The sequence below is a fragment of the Plecotus auritus genome, assembly GCF_963455305.1.
Source record: "Plecotus auritus genome assembly, chromosome: 9".
Classification (NCBI taxonomy): Eukaryota; Metazoa; Chordata; class Mammalia; order Chiroptera; family Vespertilionidae; genus Plecotus; species Plecotus auritus.
This window is the reverse complement of record NC_137783.1, coordinates 74,895,139-74,913,210: the sequence shown is the minus strand read 5'-3', so window position 1 is coordinate 74,913,210 and position 18,072 is coordinate 74,895,139. Positions and strand designations below refer to the sequence as shown.

Sequence of the window (18,072 nt, the reverse complement as noted above, 5' to 3'; positions counted from 1 at the left end):
TCTTACTAAGACCCCCGAGCCCTGGCTGGGTACCTCAGTTGGTTAGAACATTGTCCCATATGCCAAGGTTTTGGGTTTGATCCTCAGTCAGGGCACATACAAGAAGCAACCAAAGAATGCAAAAAATAGGTGGAACAGCCCTAGCTGGTTTGCTCAGTGGATAGAGCGTCGGCCTGCGGATTCAAGGGCCCCAGGTTCGATTCCAGTCAAGAGCATGTACCTTGGTTGTGGGCACATCCCCAGTAGGGAGTGTGCAGGAGGCAGCTGATCGATGTTTCTCTCTCATCAATGTTTCTAACTCTCTATCCCTCTCCCTTCCTCTCTGTAAAAAATCAATAAAATATATTAAAAAAAAAAATAGGTGGAACAACAAATCGATGTCTCTCTCTCCAATAAATAAAAATTAAAACAATATTCTTGAATAATGAGATTTGGTGAGTTTCTAGATTGGTGAATACGTCACTCTGCTGGGAGGGTGGTACTCCGAGAGGGCATGGAAGCTCTGCAACCCATCCCACCCCACGCCTTGTCCCATATATATATAGAAGATATATATATATATCTTCTATTTGACTGTTTCTGAGTTGTATCCTTTATAATAAAATGGTAATAAAGTGCTTTCCTGAGTTCTGTGAATCATTCTAGTACATTATTGCACCAGGGGAGAGAGGTGTTAAGAACTCCTGATTTACAGCCAGTAGGTCAAGAGTATGGTGGTCCCCGGATTTGCAACTGGCATCTGAAGTAGGAGTGTCTCATGGGACTGAGCCCTTAATCCTGTGGAGTCTGACACTCACTCTGGATAGTTAGTGTCATGATAGGATTGAATTATTGGAAACCCAGTTGGTGTTGTAGAACTGATAGTTAGTGTGGAAAAAAAATACATTTGATGTCAGAAAACACCACACAATCAATGATCCTCTCAGCTCACTTATTCTAAACCACTCCCTCCCTCTACTGTAAAATTTATTTGACCTCATCAAGACCTTCATTCCACTGACTCCTCTGTTCTCATCATCCATTATTTCCTCTTGTCTTCAGTTCCTCCTTACCCATCCATTATTTCCTCTTGTCTTCAGTTCCTCCTTACCCATCTTACCTTCTATGGATCATTGTTATAATCACTTCCTGATCAAACTCCAAAATGTCAGCCTTCTCAATGCCAGCAACAGAGTTGCTTAATGTTGCAGGGGGCAGGGGGGGAGGGGGGTTGGATACACATCTAGCTGACTAACTGTATCACAAACCTAAAATAGACACACAAAACTATATTGATATTATATTTTCCTTGAACTCACTTTCCCAATCTCTGAGAACACTACACAATCTAACCTCAAACCTCGCCACACTCATTCTCCAGCTGATATCCTCACTTTGAATAGCAGCAACCAGAGAGGTATTCTACCCATCCTCCACCACCAAACCTGCAATCCCACCCCATATTCCCTTTTCTCCTATAAACACAATGTCCCTAATTCCTGTCAAAGGCCAATCCCAACACCTCTTACTTTCTCAAAATGTAAGATACTTTTCAACCTATCCAAACTGGCTTCCACCACACATTTCTTTTGAAATTACTGCTGTTGAGTCCCCATACCCAATCCTTGACTAAGTTCTGTTCATTCTATGTCAAAAAATGTATCTTGAAGCTGTCCATTTCTTTCCACTTCTACTATCACCACCATAGTCTAAGCCAGGGGTGGGGAACCTTATTTCTGACAAGGGCCATTTGAATATTTATAACATCATTCGAGGGCCACACAAAATTATCAACCTAAAAATTAGCCTGCTGTATTTGGTCAAACATTTAAATAACTCACCCCGAATGCCTTGACAGGGCCAGACCAAGTGATTTTGTGGGCCTTATACAGCCCAAGGGCCAGACGTTCCCCAGCCCTGGGCTAAGCCACCACCATCAGTTCCAGAAACAACATCTTAACAGATGTCTTGGCTTTCATTTAATCCATTTTTAAAGAGCAGCCAAAATGATCCTTTAAAACTGTAAGTTCTTTGTTTTAATCTTTCAGTGACTTCCTACTATACTTTAAATAAAATTCAAATTCTACCATCTATACTAACAGAGGAATAAGCAAATTGTCTGGGATGCTGTCACAGTAACAGTAACGACTGAACAGCAGGCTGCATGGGGCAACAAGGCCGGGGGGGGCGGGCAGTAAGAGGTGATCAGGCCGGCAGGGGGGGGGAGTTGGTGGGAGACAGACGTGCGCAATTGGGGGCAATCAGGACAGCAGGGGGGGCCGTTAGGGGCGATCAGGCGGCAGGCAGGTGAGCAGTTAGGAGCCAGCAGTCCCGGATTGTGAGAGGGATGTCCAAGGGGTCCCAGATTGGAGAGGGTACAGGCTAGGCTGAGGGGGGCCCACCCCCGTGCACAAATTTCATGCACCAGGCCTCTAGTAAGCTATAAAGTCCTTTATGTTCTCACCCATGTTTCTTCCAACCTCATCTATCACTAGACCCTTTCTTTGCTCATTATGCTCCATTAACACAGGCCACTTTTAGGTTCTCAAATATGCTAAGCTCTTTTCCACTTTCAAACTGTGTACTACTGATCTCTCTGCCTAAAATGCTTCTTCCCCAGTTTTCCATATAGTTGGCTCATAGCTGACTCATCTTCCAGGTCAGATCTAATGTCACATTTGAAAGATTTTTCCCAACCACCCTGTCTAAAAGCAATCATAACTGCACATATATTGACCCTGTTACTCATATATCATCTGGTTTATTTGTTAGCATGTAAATCATCTTATTTAATAATAATGTTATTGTTATTATAGCTAATAACTATATATTCTTTCTATGGCAGATAGTGTTTAACTTATTTAATCCTCACAACCTATAAGGAATTCTTTTCAGATATTGAAGAAACTAAGACAAAAAAGGTCATAGAGATAATGTATGCCACAGTTGGGGTTCAAACCCAAGCATTACAGCTCCAGAATCTACACTCTTAACTACTATGCCATATTCCCTTTCTGTTCATTTAATTATTTATTGTTGATAATATAACCATCTCACATGGAAAACCTGTCTGCCTTATGAGCAAATGTTGGATGTACAGACAATACTCAACGAGTATTTGTTTAAATAATAAATGAATCATCTTACTTGTCTAAATTCTTCAGATATACTTATTAACCCAGTCCTTCCTCCCCTTAAAATTTATTCCAACTTGTATTGTTGTCCCTGGTTCTAATAACATATAAAGAATGACAATATACTAGTTATATACATTAAGATGGGAAAACAGGTCTTAAACTATTACAAGAACCCAATATTACAAAAATTTACAGTATCTTATTCTTGCATCTTTGGAGACTGGCTTGTCTTCTAACCACAAAACAACTGAATGCAAAGATGATAACCAGTACTGAGTGCCCATAGCTGGACAACTGGGAAAATAACCAGTTATTATTTTCTTGAGTAATTAAGGAAGGCAGAACATCAAAACAGAAAGCAGCATAAGGGTAGTGGGAATAAAAGCTTTAGAATTAAATCTAGATTCAAGTTGTAACTTTACTACCTAACAGAAAGGGACCTCCCTTAAGAGTCTATTTTTTAATCCAAAAAAATAGGGAATGATAATTCTTACTTCAAAAAGTGTTATACAGAGAGAAACCAAGATGGCGGCATAGGTAAACACCTAAACTGCTGCCTCGCACAACAATTTCAAAACTACAACTAAAAGACAAAACGGACACCATCCAGAACCACAGAAAAGCTGGCTGAGTGGAAATTCTACAACTAGAAGAAAAGAGGAAAGCACATTGAGACTCAGAGGAGCTGCAAAAGGCTGAGTATGGAGACGCGCAAGCAGAGAGGACTGGTGGCTGAGTGCATGGCTGGCTTTCCCAAGCGGGAGGGAGACGGAAGCTCCCGACTGCGCTGAACTCCAGTTCCGGGCAAGTTTCTGGGAACCCCGACTCATTCGGGGAGAAACTGGACTGTCTGGCAGCAGGTGAAACTCGAGGGCGGCTTTCTCTCAGAGGTGCTTGCAGCGACTACTGAGGGACACTGAGACCCAGGGGCCTCATAGGGCAGGGCTGACGGGAAACCAAAGCTGTCTGCTCCGCCCTGAGACTCCACCCATCCAAGCTGAGCACAGAGGCTTTTGCAATTTTGCAAGTCTTGTCTCATAAGAGTGTCTCCAGCACAGTTCTCCCAGCGTAGACACAGCTGATCCTCACAGCCAACTGGCCTGGAGGTCAATTCCTCCCAGTGATACCAACAACAATCAAGACTTAACTACAATAAGACTGTGCACACACTCCACAAAGGGGTGCACCAAGAGTGTCTACCTCAGGTAACCGGGGAGGCTGAGCCACTGGGCCCTTAGGACACCTAGCACACAAAGCTACTCTACCAACTCAGGGAAGCAACGAAAATGCAGAGACAAAGAAACAGATCACAAATGAAAGAAATGAAGGAAAGCAAACGACTGGATATAGAGTTCAAAACCACGGTTATAAGGTTTTTCAAGAACTTCCTAGAAAAGGCCGATAAATTTAGCGAGACCCTCGAGGATATGAAAAATGACCAACTAGAAATTAAACATACACTGACTGAAATAAAAAATATTATACAGAGACCTAACAGCAGACTAGAGGACCGCAAGAATCAAGTCAAAGAGTTGAAATACAAAGAAGCAAAAAACACCCAACCAGAAAAGCAAAAAGAAAAAAGAATCCAAAAATCTGAAGATAGTGTAAGGAGCCTCTGGGACAGCCTCAAGCATACCAACATCCGAATTATGGGGGTGCCAGAAGAAGAGAGGGAGCAAGATACTGAAAACCTATTTGAAGAAATAATGACCGAAAACTTCCCCCACCTGGTGAAAGAAATACAAGTCCAGGAAGCGCACAGAACCCCAAAAAAAGGAATCCAAAGAGGACCACACCGAGACACATCATAATTAAAATGCCAAGAGCAAAAGACAAAGAGAGAATATTAAAAGCAGCAAGAGAAAAACAGTTAATTACCTACAAGGCAGCACCCATACGATTGTCAGCTGATTTCTCAACAGAAACTATGCAGGCCAGACGGGAGTGGCAAGAAATATTCAAAGTGATGAATAGCAAGAACCTACAACCAAAATCAAGTCCTATAAACCAACTTTCATTCAGAATTGAAGGGCAGATAAAGAGCTTCATAGATAAGAAAAAGCTAAAGGAGTTCATCCCCACCAAACCAGTATTATATGAAATGCTGAAAGGTATTCTTTAAGAAGAGGAAGAAGAAAAAGGTAAAGATAAAAATTATGAACAACAAATACATATTTATCAACAAGTGAATCTAAAAATCAAGTGAATAAAAAATCTGATGAACAGAATAAACTGGTGAATATAATAGAATCAGGGGCATAGAAAGGGAGTGGACTGACAATTCTCGGGGGGAAAGGGGTGTGGGGGGTGCGGGAAGAGACTGGACAAAAAGCATACACCTATGGATGAGGACTGTGACGGGGAGGGGGGGGGGAGGTAAGGGCAGAGGGTGGGGTGGGAACCGGGTGGAGGGGAGCTATGGGGGGAAAAAAAGAGGAATAATTGTAATAATCTGAACAATAAAGATTTATTAAATTTAAAAAAAAAAAGTTACATAAATTAAATGTAGTACTAAATGACTAGTACAAGTACTAGCCATCAAACCAGGTTCCACAAATAGTAATTTCTCCCCTTATCTCAATAAGAATCTTAATTGCCTTACATTAAACTTTAGCTTAATTTTAGTTTAAAAACATTTATTTAAATGCTAGGCAATAATAACAATATGAACAAAACAAGTATGTTTTGAGTGCTTAGATACTATTCTAAGCACATCACCTATTTTAATGCACAGAATTATCTCAGTTTTACAGATGTAAAAACAGATGAAGTACGTAATTCCTATAAAGACATATACAATTTAAGTAATTCACCAAAGAAAATATTACACAGAAAATGATAAAGCCAGAATTAAATCCTAGATGGAGTGATTCAAGACTCCATGCTCTTATCACCAAGCTATACTTTTTCTTTGGGGAGAAAAAGATGAGTAAAACATTTTCTTTGCCCTGTGGGAGCTTTACTTCAGTTTTTAAGTCATTTCTAATCACCCAAACTTCATGTTGTGCTTGTGTATTGCTACATTCAGTCAGCCTAGAACGAATAGATTTCTTATTATATAATCAAGTCCTATAAACCAACTTTGCTGAATAACCACATTATAGTTTTACCAACAATTAAGCAGTTCCCATGAATAGATAATGAAAAAAAGCTATCTATATTATATAGGTAGATCTGAGACTAAATAAAGCACAATGAAGTTTCCCAAATCTGTGGTAGCAAGAAAGGAGTTATTTCCCTCCCTCATCCTTCTCCCCACCCTCCCAGAAAAAATGACTACATACAGTTGTACTTACTGGTCTTAACGAAGAAACTCAACCAAATTTTAGCTTTACAACTCCATTCCGTAGAAACAGACTTACCTTTTACTTGTGTAAGGTCAATCCCCTTCTCTGCTGCCAATTTCTTTGCAAGAGGGCTAACAAACAACCTTCCCTTTGGTCCAGCAGGAGTAGCCGGGCGGGTGGCTGACGGTGTAGAGGCTACAGGTTGGGGAGTTGGAGGAACAGGGGTCACCTTTTTAAAAAAGTTACAAATTGTTAATTCACCACTGCAAAGATTGGTCTGAAAGATCAACAGCTTACATTTTTTAAGTCAAAGATATTTCAATTGAATAACTTTCATTTTCCCCCCAAAGATCATAACAGTTTCCCTACTTAACATAATATAGATATATGAATAATACCATTATTTTATGTCAAAGACAGAACAAAGTCATCTTACTCCACGATAACATAGAAGCATGGAATTTAATACCGCTGACCAGTATATATATATCCTTATAGATTTTCTTCACTTTACTCTCTTGTCACTTCTTTATTTTCATTTTCTTACATCATCAACATGGTTTTCGTTTTGACTAAACCTAATTTCAAAATAATAAATTATGCTGGAAGGTCTCATGTTGAAAGTACCTTAAGAAATAAAACAAAACTACTACTTGCCAGCTCCCCATGAATGTATGGCAGTGAGAAATCAAATTTTCTCTGACAGAAATGTGTACCTAGTCTACACCATCATGATTCTGGCATCTGCAGAAGCCTTCTGACAGTGTTATCAATGCTTAGAGTTCATACAAGCTCATGTTACAGGTATATAGCATACAGTGTAGAGTATATACTGCCAGACTAAATTCTATGCAAAACAAGTCATGTTATGTCAAGGTTCCAATGTATTATAAATATAAGCCTGACCCACTATAACATGCAACCACCAAGAGGGTTGCCAGTGACAAAGATTACATAGTAAATTCTATAGAAAATGGGGAACAAAGCATTACCTTCCATATGCATATCAACATCTAAAGCAGAAAAGGAACCTGTCATCTCAGCTTTGTTCTCAGCATGACTCAAGACAGCATGAAAAAAAAAGGAAAGCTACACGGATCCAATTACTGGCTGTTAGGTGAATGGTGCAGTGCCACACCCCTTGTAGGTCTCCACAAATGTTAACCATCTCCTTTCTCATTCATAAACTCTTAGAGCTAGAAGGAACCTAGAATATCATCTAATCTAATCCCTAAATTTAGAAAGGGATAAATAAGTGTTCCCTCCATTCTGAAAGCATACCTACCGGGGGAGGGGTATGTGGTGGTGCTTGTGGCTTTAAATCAGTTACTCCAGTTGGCCTATAGTCAGCAAATGCTGCTATATCTGCCTCTTTTTCTACAATGATACAGAGTGGTGTTCCTAAAGGGACATCTCTTGTGCCTTCTGGGACCAGAATTTTTGCCAGGTAACCTTCTTCTTGTACTTCAAAACCTTAAACAGAAAGAAATACTATTATGGAACTTAAAGGATTCCACTACTCCTCCAAATTCATGGTACAGTTTTAAGTAAAAGGCTCTTCTCCTTTAAGCTATATAACCCTTTGCAAGCTATTTAACTTTTGTGTTTCAGCTTCTTTACCTGCAAAATGGGGATCATATTATCTACTTCACAGGATATTATGAAAATTAAGTGAATTAATATTTTTCAAGTACTTAGAAACAGTACCTGATACAAAGTAAACACTTTATTTAGTATCTATTAAATAACTATGAGAGATTATAGACAGTAGTTAGTATTAAACATTTTCCTAAAAACATCTCCAAGGGCAGGCCCTAGGCAGACAAACAGACTCTAAGATGGCATTAGCATACTGATATAAATGAGAACCACATGAATCTTAAAGGGAGCTACTAAAAGCATCTTTGGAGTTTTTCAAAGATGTTATATTGGGTATTACAAAATATTAAGAAATACAGTATTACTAGGTTTTCTATGGTGTCAGCAACTTACATTTTATTCAGCTGCTGCTTTTCTTATAAAAAGAAAATAAAGGCCCTAACCGGTTTGGCTCAGTGGATAGAGCATCAGCCTGCTGACTGAAAGGTCCCAGGTTCCATTCCAGTCAAGGGCACATGCCCGGGTTGTAGGCTTAATCCCCAGTAGGGGGCATGCAGGAGGCAGCCAATCCATGATTCTCATCATTGATGTTTCTATCTCTCTCTCCCTCTCCATTCCTCTCTGCAATCAATAAAATTTAAAAAAAAAAAAGAAAAGAAAAGAAAAAGAAAATAAAGGACTCCAAGACCACAATAGTTTAAAGAGTTAACCAAGGTTGCCCTAGCCAGTTTGGCTCAGTGGATAGAGCGTCGGTCTGCAGATGGAAGGGTGCCAGGTTTGATTCTGGTCAAGGGCACATGCCTGGGTTGCGGGCTTGATCTCCACTTGGGGGCATGCAGGAGGCATGATTCTCTCTCATCATTGATGTTTCTCTCTCTCTCTCTCTCTCTCTCTCCCTTCCTCTCTGAAATCAATAAAAATATATATTTTTAAAAAAAGTTAACCAAGGTTATATTTCTCTAGTGATTAGTCTCTAGAATACCAGCCTCTACAGCAACATTGGCATTCAAAGCAGGTACTGCAGATCTATTGTTACCAATGTTTTTTGTTTGTTTCTCTCTCTTTCACAAACAATCCATTCTCCTAATAAAATCTATGGGGGAAACACAATATGCAAAAAGATAAGGAATTGCCCTAGTAGAAGTGAGGGAGGGCAATAGGGCACAGTAGAGTGCCACTTGTTAAGTCCTCCTTTGCCCCACGATGCCATCAAGGAATCATGGAGTTTAAAACCAATGATTTCATGATTTCAGAACACAATCTGAAAACAACCACTGCAGAGGATGCCCAGCATCTCCCACTGCATCTTTGGGGACTGGACAGGAAAGAAATATACTTATGTACAAATTATCTGTAAGTATTATTATAAATATATGATTATCTATATGAGTTTTGCTGAGCATAAAAATGAATAGGAAAAACATGAAAATATGGTATCTGAACATGTGTATATACATTCTATCAGTCATTCTCAAACTATGAGGACAATCTAAACACTGGTTTCAGTTTTCCCTCAAAGTCATCTTACATTCTTTGATATTTCCTGCCTTGGAAGTTATGTTCCCTTTGCCCACTTTAGACAACACCGTTCTGATACATCTTCTCAGTAACATAGATAAGGCTACAAAGCAAACTGTGGCCTAAAAATAATCTCCAAGTTGACATATCCCTGATTCAATGAAGTGCAGTTTGAAACTGACAAATCTGACTATGCATACTTCTGTTATGAAATATCCTGTTCCAGGAAATGAATCCCAACAATTAAAATGTTTCATGTTATCACTCACTCATTATAGGATAGGACGGCAATCCTCTTCCCTCATTGGAAAACTCAGTGTCTCAACCATTAACAGCTGAAGAAATCTCACCTATAGTGGCCTTGTCAGTCTCTATCTCTGCCAATAAGTCTCCTTCACTTAGCTTCTCACCCACTTTTTTTTCCCATCTCTGAACTGTCCCCATGGTCATGGTGGGAGAGAGGGCAGGAAGAAGCACCTGTAGAAACAAACAATCACTGCTTAATACTAGAAAGCATTGGACACAATAGCATTCAGGCAAGCTTAGTTTTACAATGATAGTGACTATCACAATCCAGAATCCCATCTGCTGGATACCCCCCAAACAGCAACAGCTTAGTGCTGAACATTGTCCCGTCAGTTAAATAATCCTTCAAATCTCAAGCTTTATCATATCAATAATACTCTGACCCACCCTCCAAAGTTAAAAGCAATGAGCAGATGGGGAAGATTTCTAGAGTCAAAATTAAGTCCTCAATATCTAAACGAAGAACCTCTTTTCAACTTTTCTAACACTTAGATTAAAGTAGAATTTTTCATTTTCACAGAATGATCTTGGTCCAGGCTATTCCATTAAAATTTTGCTGTACTCTGTGTATTTTCACTCAGAGAAAACTGCATTTCTCCCAAACTTCCCAGACATTTTTCCAAGATAAAAACAACTAATATTAAGAACTGCTCTCGCGCTGGCCGGGTGACTCAGTTGGTTGGAACGTCATCCTGTACCCCAAAAGGTTTTGGGTTCGATTCCCTGTCAAGGAACATACCTAGGATGTGGGTTCGATCGCCAGTCAGGGTACATACAGGAGGCAACTGATCAATGTTTCTCTCTCCTTCCCCCCTCTGCTCTCTCTAAAAATCAATTAAGCCCTGGACAGTTTGGCTCAGTGGATAGAGTATTGGCTTGTGGACTGAAGGGTCCTAGGTTCGATTCCAGTTAAGGGCACATGCCCGGGTTGCAGGCTCGATCCCCAGTAGGGGGTGTACAGGAGGCAGCTGATCAAGATTCTCTCATCACTGATGCTTCTATCTCTCTCCCCCTCTACCTTCCTCTCTGAAATCAATAAATATATTAAAACAACAACAACAGGAGAAACCAAGATGGCGGCATAGGTAAACACCTAAACTGCTGCCTCGCACAACAATTTCAAAACTACAACTAAAAGACAAAACGGACACCATCCAGAACCACAGAAAAGCTGGCTGAGTGGAAATTCTACAACTAGAAGAAAAGAGGAAAGCACATTGAGACTCAGAGGAGCTGCAAAAGGCTGAGGTATGGAGATGCGCGAGCAGAGAGGACTGGTGGCTGAGTGCATGGCTGGCTTTCCCAAGCGGGAGGGAGACGGAAGCTCCCGACTGCGCTGAACTCCAGTTCCGGGCAAGTTTCTGGGAACACCGACTCATTCGGGGAGAAACTGGACTGTCTGGCAGCAGGTGAAACTCGAGGGCGGCTTTCTCTCAGAGGTGCTTGCAGCGACTACTGAGGGACACCGAGACCCAGGGGCCTCATAGGGCAGGGCTGACGGGAAACCAACGCTGTCTGCTCCGCCCTGAGACTCCACCCATCCAAGCTGAGCACAGAGGCTTTTGCAATTTTGCAAGTCTTGTCTCATAAGAGTGTCTCCAGCACAGTTCTCCCAGCGTAGACACAGCTGATCCTCACAGCCAACTGGCCTGGAGGTCAATTCCTCCCAGTGATACCAACAACAATCAAGACTTAACTACAACAAGGCTGAGCACACACTCCACAAAGGGGTGCACCAAGAGTGTCTACCTCAGGTAACCGGGGAGGCTGAGCCACTGGGCCCTTAGGACACCTAGCACACAAAGCTACTCTACCAACTCAGGGAAGCAACGAAAATGCAGAGACAAAGAAACAGATCACAAATGAAAGAAATGAAGGAAAGCAAACGACTGGATATAGAGTTCAAAACCACGGTTATAAGGTTTTTCAAGAACTTCCTAGAAAAGGCCGATAAATTTAGCGAGACCCTCGAGGATATGAAAAATGACCAACTAGAAATTAAACATACACTGACTGAAATAAAAAATATTATACAGAGACCTAACAGCAGACTAGAGGACCGCAAGAATCAAGTCAAAGAGTTGAAATACAAAGAAGCAAAAAACACTCAGCCGGAAAAGCAAAAAGAAAAAAGAATCCAAAAATCTGAAGATAGTGTAAGGAGCCTCTGGGACAACCTCAAGCGTACCAACATCCGAATTATGGGGGTGCCAGAAGAAGAGAGAGAGCAAGATACTGAAAACCTATTTGAAGAAATAATGACCGAAAACTTCCCCCACCTGGCTTGCGGACTGAAGGGTCCCAGGTTCAGTCCGCAAGCCAATAAGGTGAAAGAAATAGACTTACAACTCCAGGAAGTGCAAAGAACCCCAAACAAAAGGAATCCAAAGAGGACCACACCGAGACACATCATAATTAAAATGCCAAGAGCAAAAGCCAAAAGAGAGAATATTAAAAGCAGCAAGAGAAAAACAGTTAATTACCTACAAGGCAGCACCCATACGATTGTCAGCTGATTTCTCAACAGAAACTATGCAGGCCAGACGGGAATGGCAAGAAATATTCCAAGTGATGAATAGCAAGAACCTACAACCAAGATTACTCTACACAGCAAAGCTATCATTCAGAACTGAAGGGCAGATAAAGAGCTTCACAGATAAGAAAAAGCTAAAGGAGTTCATCACCACCAAACCAGTATTATATGAAATGCTGAAAGGTATTCTTTAAGAAGAGGAAGAAGAAGAAAAAGGTAAAGATAAAAATTATGAACAACAAATACATGTCTATCAACAAGTGAATCTAAAAATCAAGTGAATAAAAAATCTGATGAACAGAATAAACTGGTGAATATAATAGAATCAGGGGCATAGAAAGGGAGTGGACTGACAATTCTCGGGGGGAAAGGGGTGTGGGGGGTGCGGGAAGAGACTGGACAAAAAGCGTACACCTATGGATGAGGACAGTGGTGGGGGGAGGTAAGGGCAGAGGGTAGGGTGGGAACCGGGTGGAGGGGAGCTATGGGGGGGAAAAAAGAGGAACAATTATAATAATCTGAACAATAAAGATTTATTAAATTAAAAAAAATAATAATGAAACAACAACCCGACCAGCTTGGCTCAGTGGTCGAGCGTGGACCTATGAACCAGGAGGTTATAGTTTGATTCTTGGTCAGGGCACATGCCCGTACTGCAGGCTCGATCCCTAGTGTGGGGTGTGCAGGAGGCAGTTGAACAATGATTCTCTCTCATCACTGATGTCTCTCTCTCTCTCTCTCTCTCTCCCTGACCCCATCTCCCTTCCTCGCTGAAATCACACTTGATCTTAGCCAAAAGGCCGAGAAGCGATACTTCCTCGCTGAAATCAATAAAAATATATTAAAAACAAAAAAACAGTCCTGGCTAGCATGCTCAGTGGTTAGAGCATCAGATTGCACACCAGAGGGTCTCAGGTTCAATTCCCCAGTCAAGGGCTCATACCTAAGTTGTAGATTCCATCCCTACCCCTAGTCGGGGCACCTGTGGGAAGCAACCAATTGATGTGTGTGTGTCTCTCCCTCCTCCCCACTCCCTTCCATTCTCTGAAAATCAATGGGAAAAATATTTTCAGTCCTCAGGTGAGAAAACAAAACAAAATATAAAAGGATTAAAAAAAAAAAAAAAAAAGAACTGTTCTTTACAAGTCACTTCCACCCCAATAAAATCTAAACAGCAGATTGGCTAATCTAAATTAAAAATTCTCTTCCTATTTATATGGCTTGTGTGTCCACTGAATTTGGATGCTTACTTGATTATGGGTTTTGTTTGGTGTCTGTATAGTGCTTTGAGAAAAATCATTTCAATTGATGTCTCACGAAGGCAGGGAAAAAAAGTAAAACAAAACTTAGAATTCTGATTAGAAAGAAATTTTAAATGTTTTTCTTGTTCAGAATTTGTCATCTTCCATCTACTTATCATTAGTGGAGCTGAGATAAAGATGTGGTACATACAGAGCATCCCCCAAAAAATGTATACACACTATAACAGCTGATAGCTCAATTTTGAAAATGAAATGTATTTTTAATAAACACTACCTTTGCCCAGCCGGGTGTGGCTCAGCGGTTGAGCGTCGGCCCAGGAATCAAGAGGTCACCGGTTCAATTCCCGGTCAGGGCACATGCCCGGGTTGCAGGCTTGATCCCCAGTGTGGGGCGTGCAGGAGGCAGCCAATCAATGATTCTCTGTCATCATTGATGTTTCTGTCTCTCTCTCCCTCTCCCTTCCTCTCTGAAATCAATAAAAATATATTTTAAAAAAATAAAAAATAAAAAAATAAACACTACCTTTAAAATTATTCAAAGTGTGTGCATACATTTTTGAGGGACCATACACACATAAAAGCACAAGCACACACACACACATACACAGAACGGAATACTACTTAGCCATGAAAAAAATGAAACACTGCCATTGCAACAACATGAAAAGATCTTGAGAATATTGTGCTAAATAAGTGAGACAGAAAAAGAACTGTATGATTTCACTTATGTGGGATACAAAACAAAAAGCAACAAACAAAAACAAACTTACAGATACGACAGAATGGTAGTTACCAGAAGGAAAGGGGGTTAGCAGGAGGATAAAGGGGATCAAATACAAGGTGACAGAAGGAGACCAGACTTCATATGGTGAACACATAACAGAGTAAATGTATTGTAGTATAAGGTTGTACACCTGAAATTTATCTAATTAAACCAATAATTTTAATACTACTCCAATAATTTTAATTAAAACTCTCACTAAAAAAGAATTAGGATATGGGCCCTAGCTGGTTTGGCTCAGTAGATAGAGCATTGGCCCCTGGACTGAAGGGTCCCAGGTTCGATTCCAGTCAAGGGCATGTACCTCGATTGCAGGCTTGATCACGGGTCCTGGTTGGGGCACATGTGGGAGGCAACCAATCAATGTATCTCACATCTATGTTTCTTTCCCTCTCTATCTTTCCCCCCTCGCTTCCACTCTGTCTAAAAATCAATGGAAAAATATCCTCAGGTGAGGATTAACAACAACAAAAAATTAGGATAATTAAGACATAGCCCTAACCCTTGAATATAAAGCCACAGATATGAAATGGAGAGAAATGAAGTCAGAGTTATGTAGTGAGAAAGGATTTGCTGAACAAGATGAAATAAATACGTGAATTAAACACCAGGCAAAACTTCATCATGAGTGACTGTTAATAGATCATGGAGTAGATCATTATGTTCACACAAAAGAGACTCTTATATAGAAATTTCTACAAATAACTAAGTAAAGGAAAAGTTCTAATCTTAATCCTTTACAGAGGCAGTTGGTTTTTATCCATTTCTAGTATCAGAAACACACAAATATACATGGGATTACCCTAATATATAATAAACTGGTTTAGTTAAGAGAATCAACTGTGATTGTTGCCTTCAGCTTTGTTTCAATGCTATATGTCTATTCTATACTTATTCTTTATTGTTAATTCTCTCATTTATTAATACTACTGGACTACTTCACCCTCTCTTAGAAAACAGAACACCACATTGCAAAGGAAAACACCAACTGAGGACTTTCATTCAACAGACAGCACTCGAGGCCTACTAAAAACTCTATCTATACAGGGAGTAGATATATGTAAGTACAAATCATCCTCAATATATAACATAATGTCGTGAATGAAAAATGCCAAGTATTATCTTGCTACTACATTGTGGCTGAGAATAACACACCTGGAAATAACAACTAGGAATAAAAGTTATCAATTTTCATGTTTAAATTTCTATTTACTTTCACAACAAGAGGTAGCCATATTTAATGCCAGTTTCCAGAATGTGATAGCCATCTATGTAAACTAATGAATAGATAATAAACTTTCTAGAGTTAACACCCAGAGGCTGAGCCTCACCTGCATGTGAGTGGGATAGGAGCTACCAGGAGCCTGAGCAGAAGGTGTAGGTGGCGAAGAAGTGACAGCAGGGGATGGAGCTGGGGCTGCTTGTGGGGTGGGTGCTGCCGAATCCAATGTATAATTTTTAAAGGCCTCAACATCCTCAGGTCTAAAGAAGAGAAAGAATGCATAAGTATAAGGGGGGTTATAAAGCGGATTTAGCTCCTACAGGAGTCTTAGGAGCCTTTAACTCCTAATTCCTCAATTGAGTTAAAATAGTCCACTAATCACCTAAATTCCAAAAATTACCAGGGTACTACTCACTTTTCAACGGTGATACAGATGACTGATCCAACTGGAACATCTCTGGTGCCTTCAGCAACAAGTATCTTTGCCATGTAACACTCCTCCATGCTCTCAAATCCCACAGTGGCTTTATCAGTTTCAATCTTTTAACACAAAAGTAGGAGCTTAGGCTTGTGCTGCCAAGTATGAAGATTATCAGCTTGTGTTTAGAATTTTACAGTTCGTGTGAAGATATAACCTCTATCACAGAGCTGAAAGGAATTATTTTTTAAAACTTAGCTAAAAATTCATTTCTGCTAGCTGCGACAATTTAACCAAGCTTCTCTAATATCAAGTTGAAATAAACATCTAAGTTTCTTAAGCAAAAGGAATAACTAACTACCCACCCAGAAAGTTAATGCTCAGTTTAGCTAACTCAGTCCCTTTTAACTTATTTCCATATTTTAAAACAGCTTACCTCTGCAATTAGTTCACCCTCCTTGACTTTTTCCCCTTCCTTTTTCTCCCAACGGGCTATGGTGCCTGCTTGCATTGTGGGGGAAAGAGAGGGCAATGCAACCTGGAGGAGAAAAAGAAGAAACACTAAAATGTAAACGGGCTACCTAACTCTCAGTCTCGTTTAATGTTTCATGCTATTCAATTTAATGCAAAGAGTTTGAGTCTCGCCACCCGCTGGGCACTGGGGACTTGGGGATGTCAAGCGAGTTCCTACCGCCAGAACCTCTCCAGAGCAAGCTTCCTGCTCCCAGTCCCGCGGTTCTGACGGAGCACGTACCTTCGCAGACACCCACCCAGAGCCCCAGGCTGGGCGCTCTTATTTCAATGGAACGGATCAGGAGAGGAGGCTGCAGAGTGACTGCAAAGCTGGGTACTGAACGGTGCAGGGCAGATACGGGGAGAGGGTGGAGGACCGCTGAGGCCTCTGAGGAAGACTCACGGCCAAGAAGTCGACCCTGAAGGACAACAGGGTCCCGCGAAGGGCAGGTCTGGGGCTCACCTTCTGATGCGGGGGGAGACTGTAACAGCGGCGGCCAGGCCACCCCAAAAGCTGCAGCAGGAAGCGATCCCGCGGCGTGGTCCACGGGCCGGAGCGCCAGCCGCAGACTGCGCGGACTCCACAATATCCAGGGGTCGCCCCGGGCCAACGAGCCGGAGCCAGACCACCCCGCGCGGTGACGATCGGGGCTCCCGGCCCCTCCCACAAGGCGGCCCACCGAGCCCCGAACCCTGCCCTGGGAGCCGCATCCTGGGCCCGTCGCGCACAGACGCGCCACATTGTATCACCGACCCCAACACCCCCAAACCTACGCCGTCTCCGGAGTGACCTCCCCGAGAGCGGTGCGGCACTGCCGTCAGCCAAGCCGCGCAGCCGCACGTTGTCGTAAACGGGCTCCAAAGACTCGCCCCACCCCTCGCACCCTGGATAGTAAGGAACGTGCGCTCTTCCCTCTTCCCCCCGAGTCGGGGAAAGGGTGGTCCAAAGAGGGTCAGGGCGACGGGGGCGGGAGAGTTGAGCGGAGCCTGCGCAGGCGCCTGTTTGGGAGAGGAGACGCTGAGAGGAGCGGAAGGTGGTGGGGTCCGCGGAGAGGGGCCTCGGTACGGGACTGGCCCGGCGAGATGAAGGGCACGCCCTAAAGGGAGAGGCCTAGACCGGTGGCGGGAGCCGGGCTAACCGCAGAGTGGTCCGGGGAGGTGGGCTGAAGGGAGTGACCAAAGGAAGAAAAGCGGAAGGACCGATGGGCGCGGGAGCCTTAGGCCCAGGGCGGGGTTTGGGCCGCGCCCGGAGGGATAGGAACCGCCCGAGGGTGCTCCGCGTTCCCGCGCCGCTCCCGGCCGGACTGACCCTGCGGTGGGGCCCGAGCCACGCAGGCTGCGCTGGGTTACAGATTTAATTTCAGGTTTGTAGCCCAACCGGAAACTAGAGTGAACGAGTTTTCCAGCCAAAGGGTGTGAAGGGCAGCCAAGGGGAAGATACATTCCCACATTCAAGTGTATGGTAGCAGGATTAACATTCTCTGTGTGAAGAGACAAAACAGGTGTGCATTGCT

The 18,072-nt window shown here is 42.2% G+C and overlaps 1 protein-coding gene across 1 annotated transcript in view; it reads right to left on the bottom strand.

Moving 5' to 3' along the window:
- The window catches only part of DLAT (dihydrolipoamide S-acetyltransferase), a 37,371-nt gene extending 19,791 nt beyond the window's left edge, over positions 1 to 17,580 (bottom strand). Inside the window, exons 1-7 of the mRNA XM_080641806.1 lie at positions 17,022 to 17,580; positions 16,482 to 16,583; positions 16,043 to 16,167; positions 15,737 to 15,887; positions 9,874 to 10,000; positions 7,692 to 7,879; positions 6,482 to 6,635 (exon numbers count right to left, since the gene is read on the bottom strand). Of these exons, the coding sequence (XP_080497932.1) occupies positions 6,482 to 6,635; positions 7,692 to 7,879; positions 9,874 to 10,000; positions 15,737 to 15,887; positions 16,043 to 16,167; positions 16,482 to 16,583; positions 17,022 to 17,300 (1,126 nt within the window). The 5' untranslated portion in view covers positions 17,301 to 17,580. The remainder of the gene's footprint in view (positions 1 to 6,481; positions 6,636 to 7,691; positions 7,880 to 9,873; positions 10,001 to 15,736; positions 15,888 to 16,042; positions 16,168 to 16,481; positions 16,584 to 17,021) is intronic.
- Positions 17,581 to 18,072: the final 492 nt, after the last annotated feature.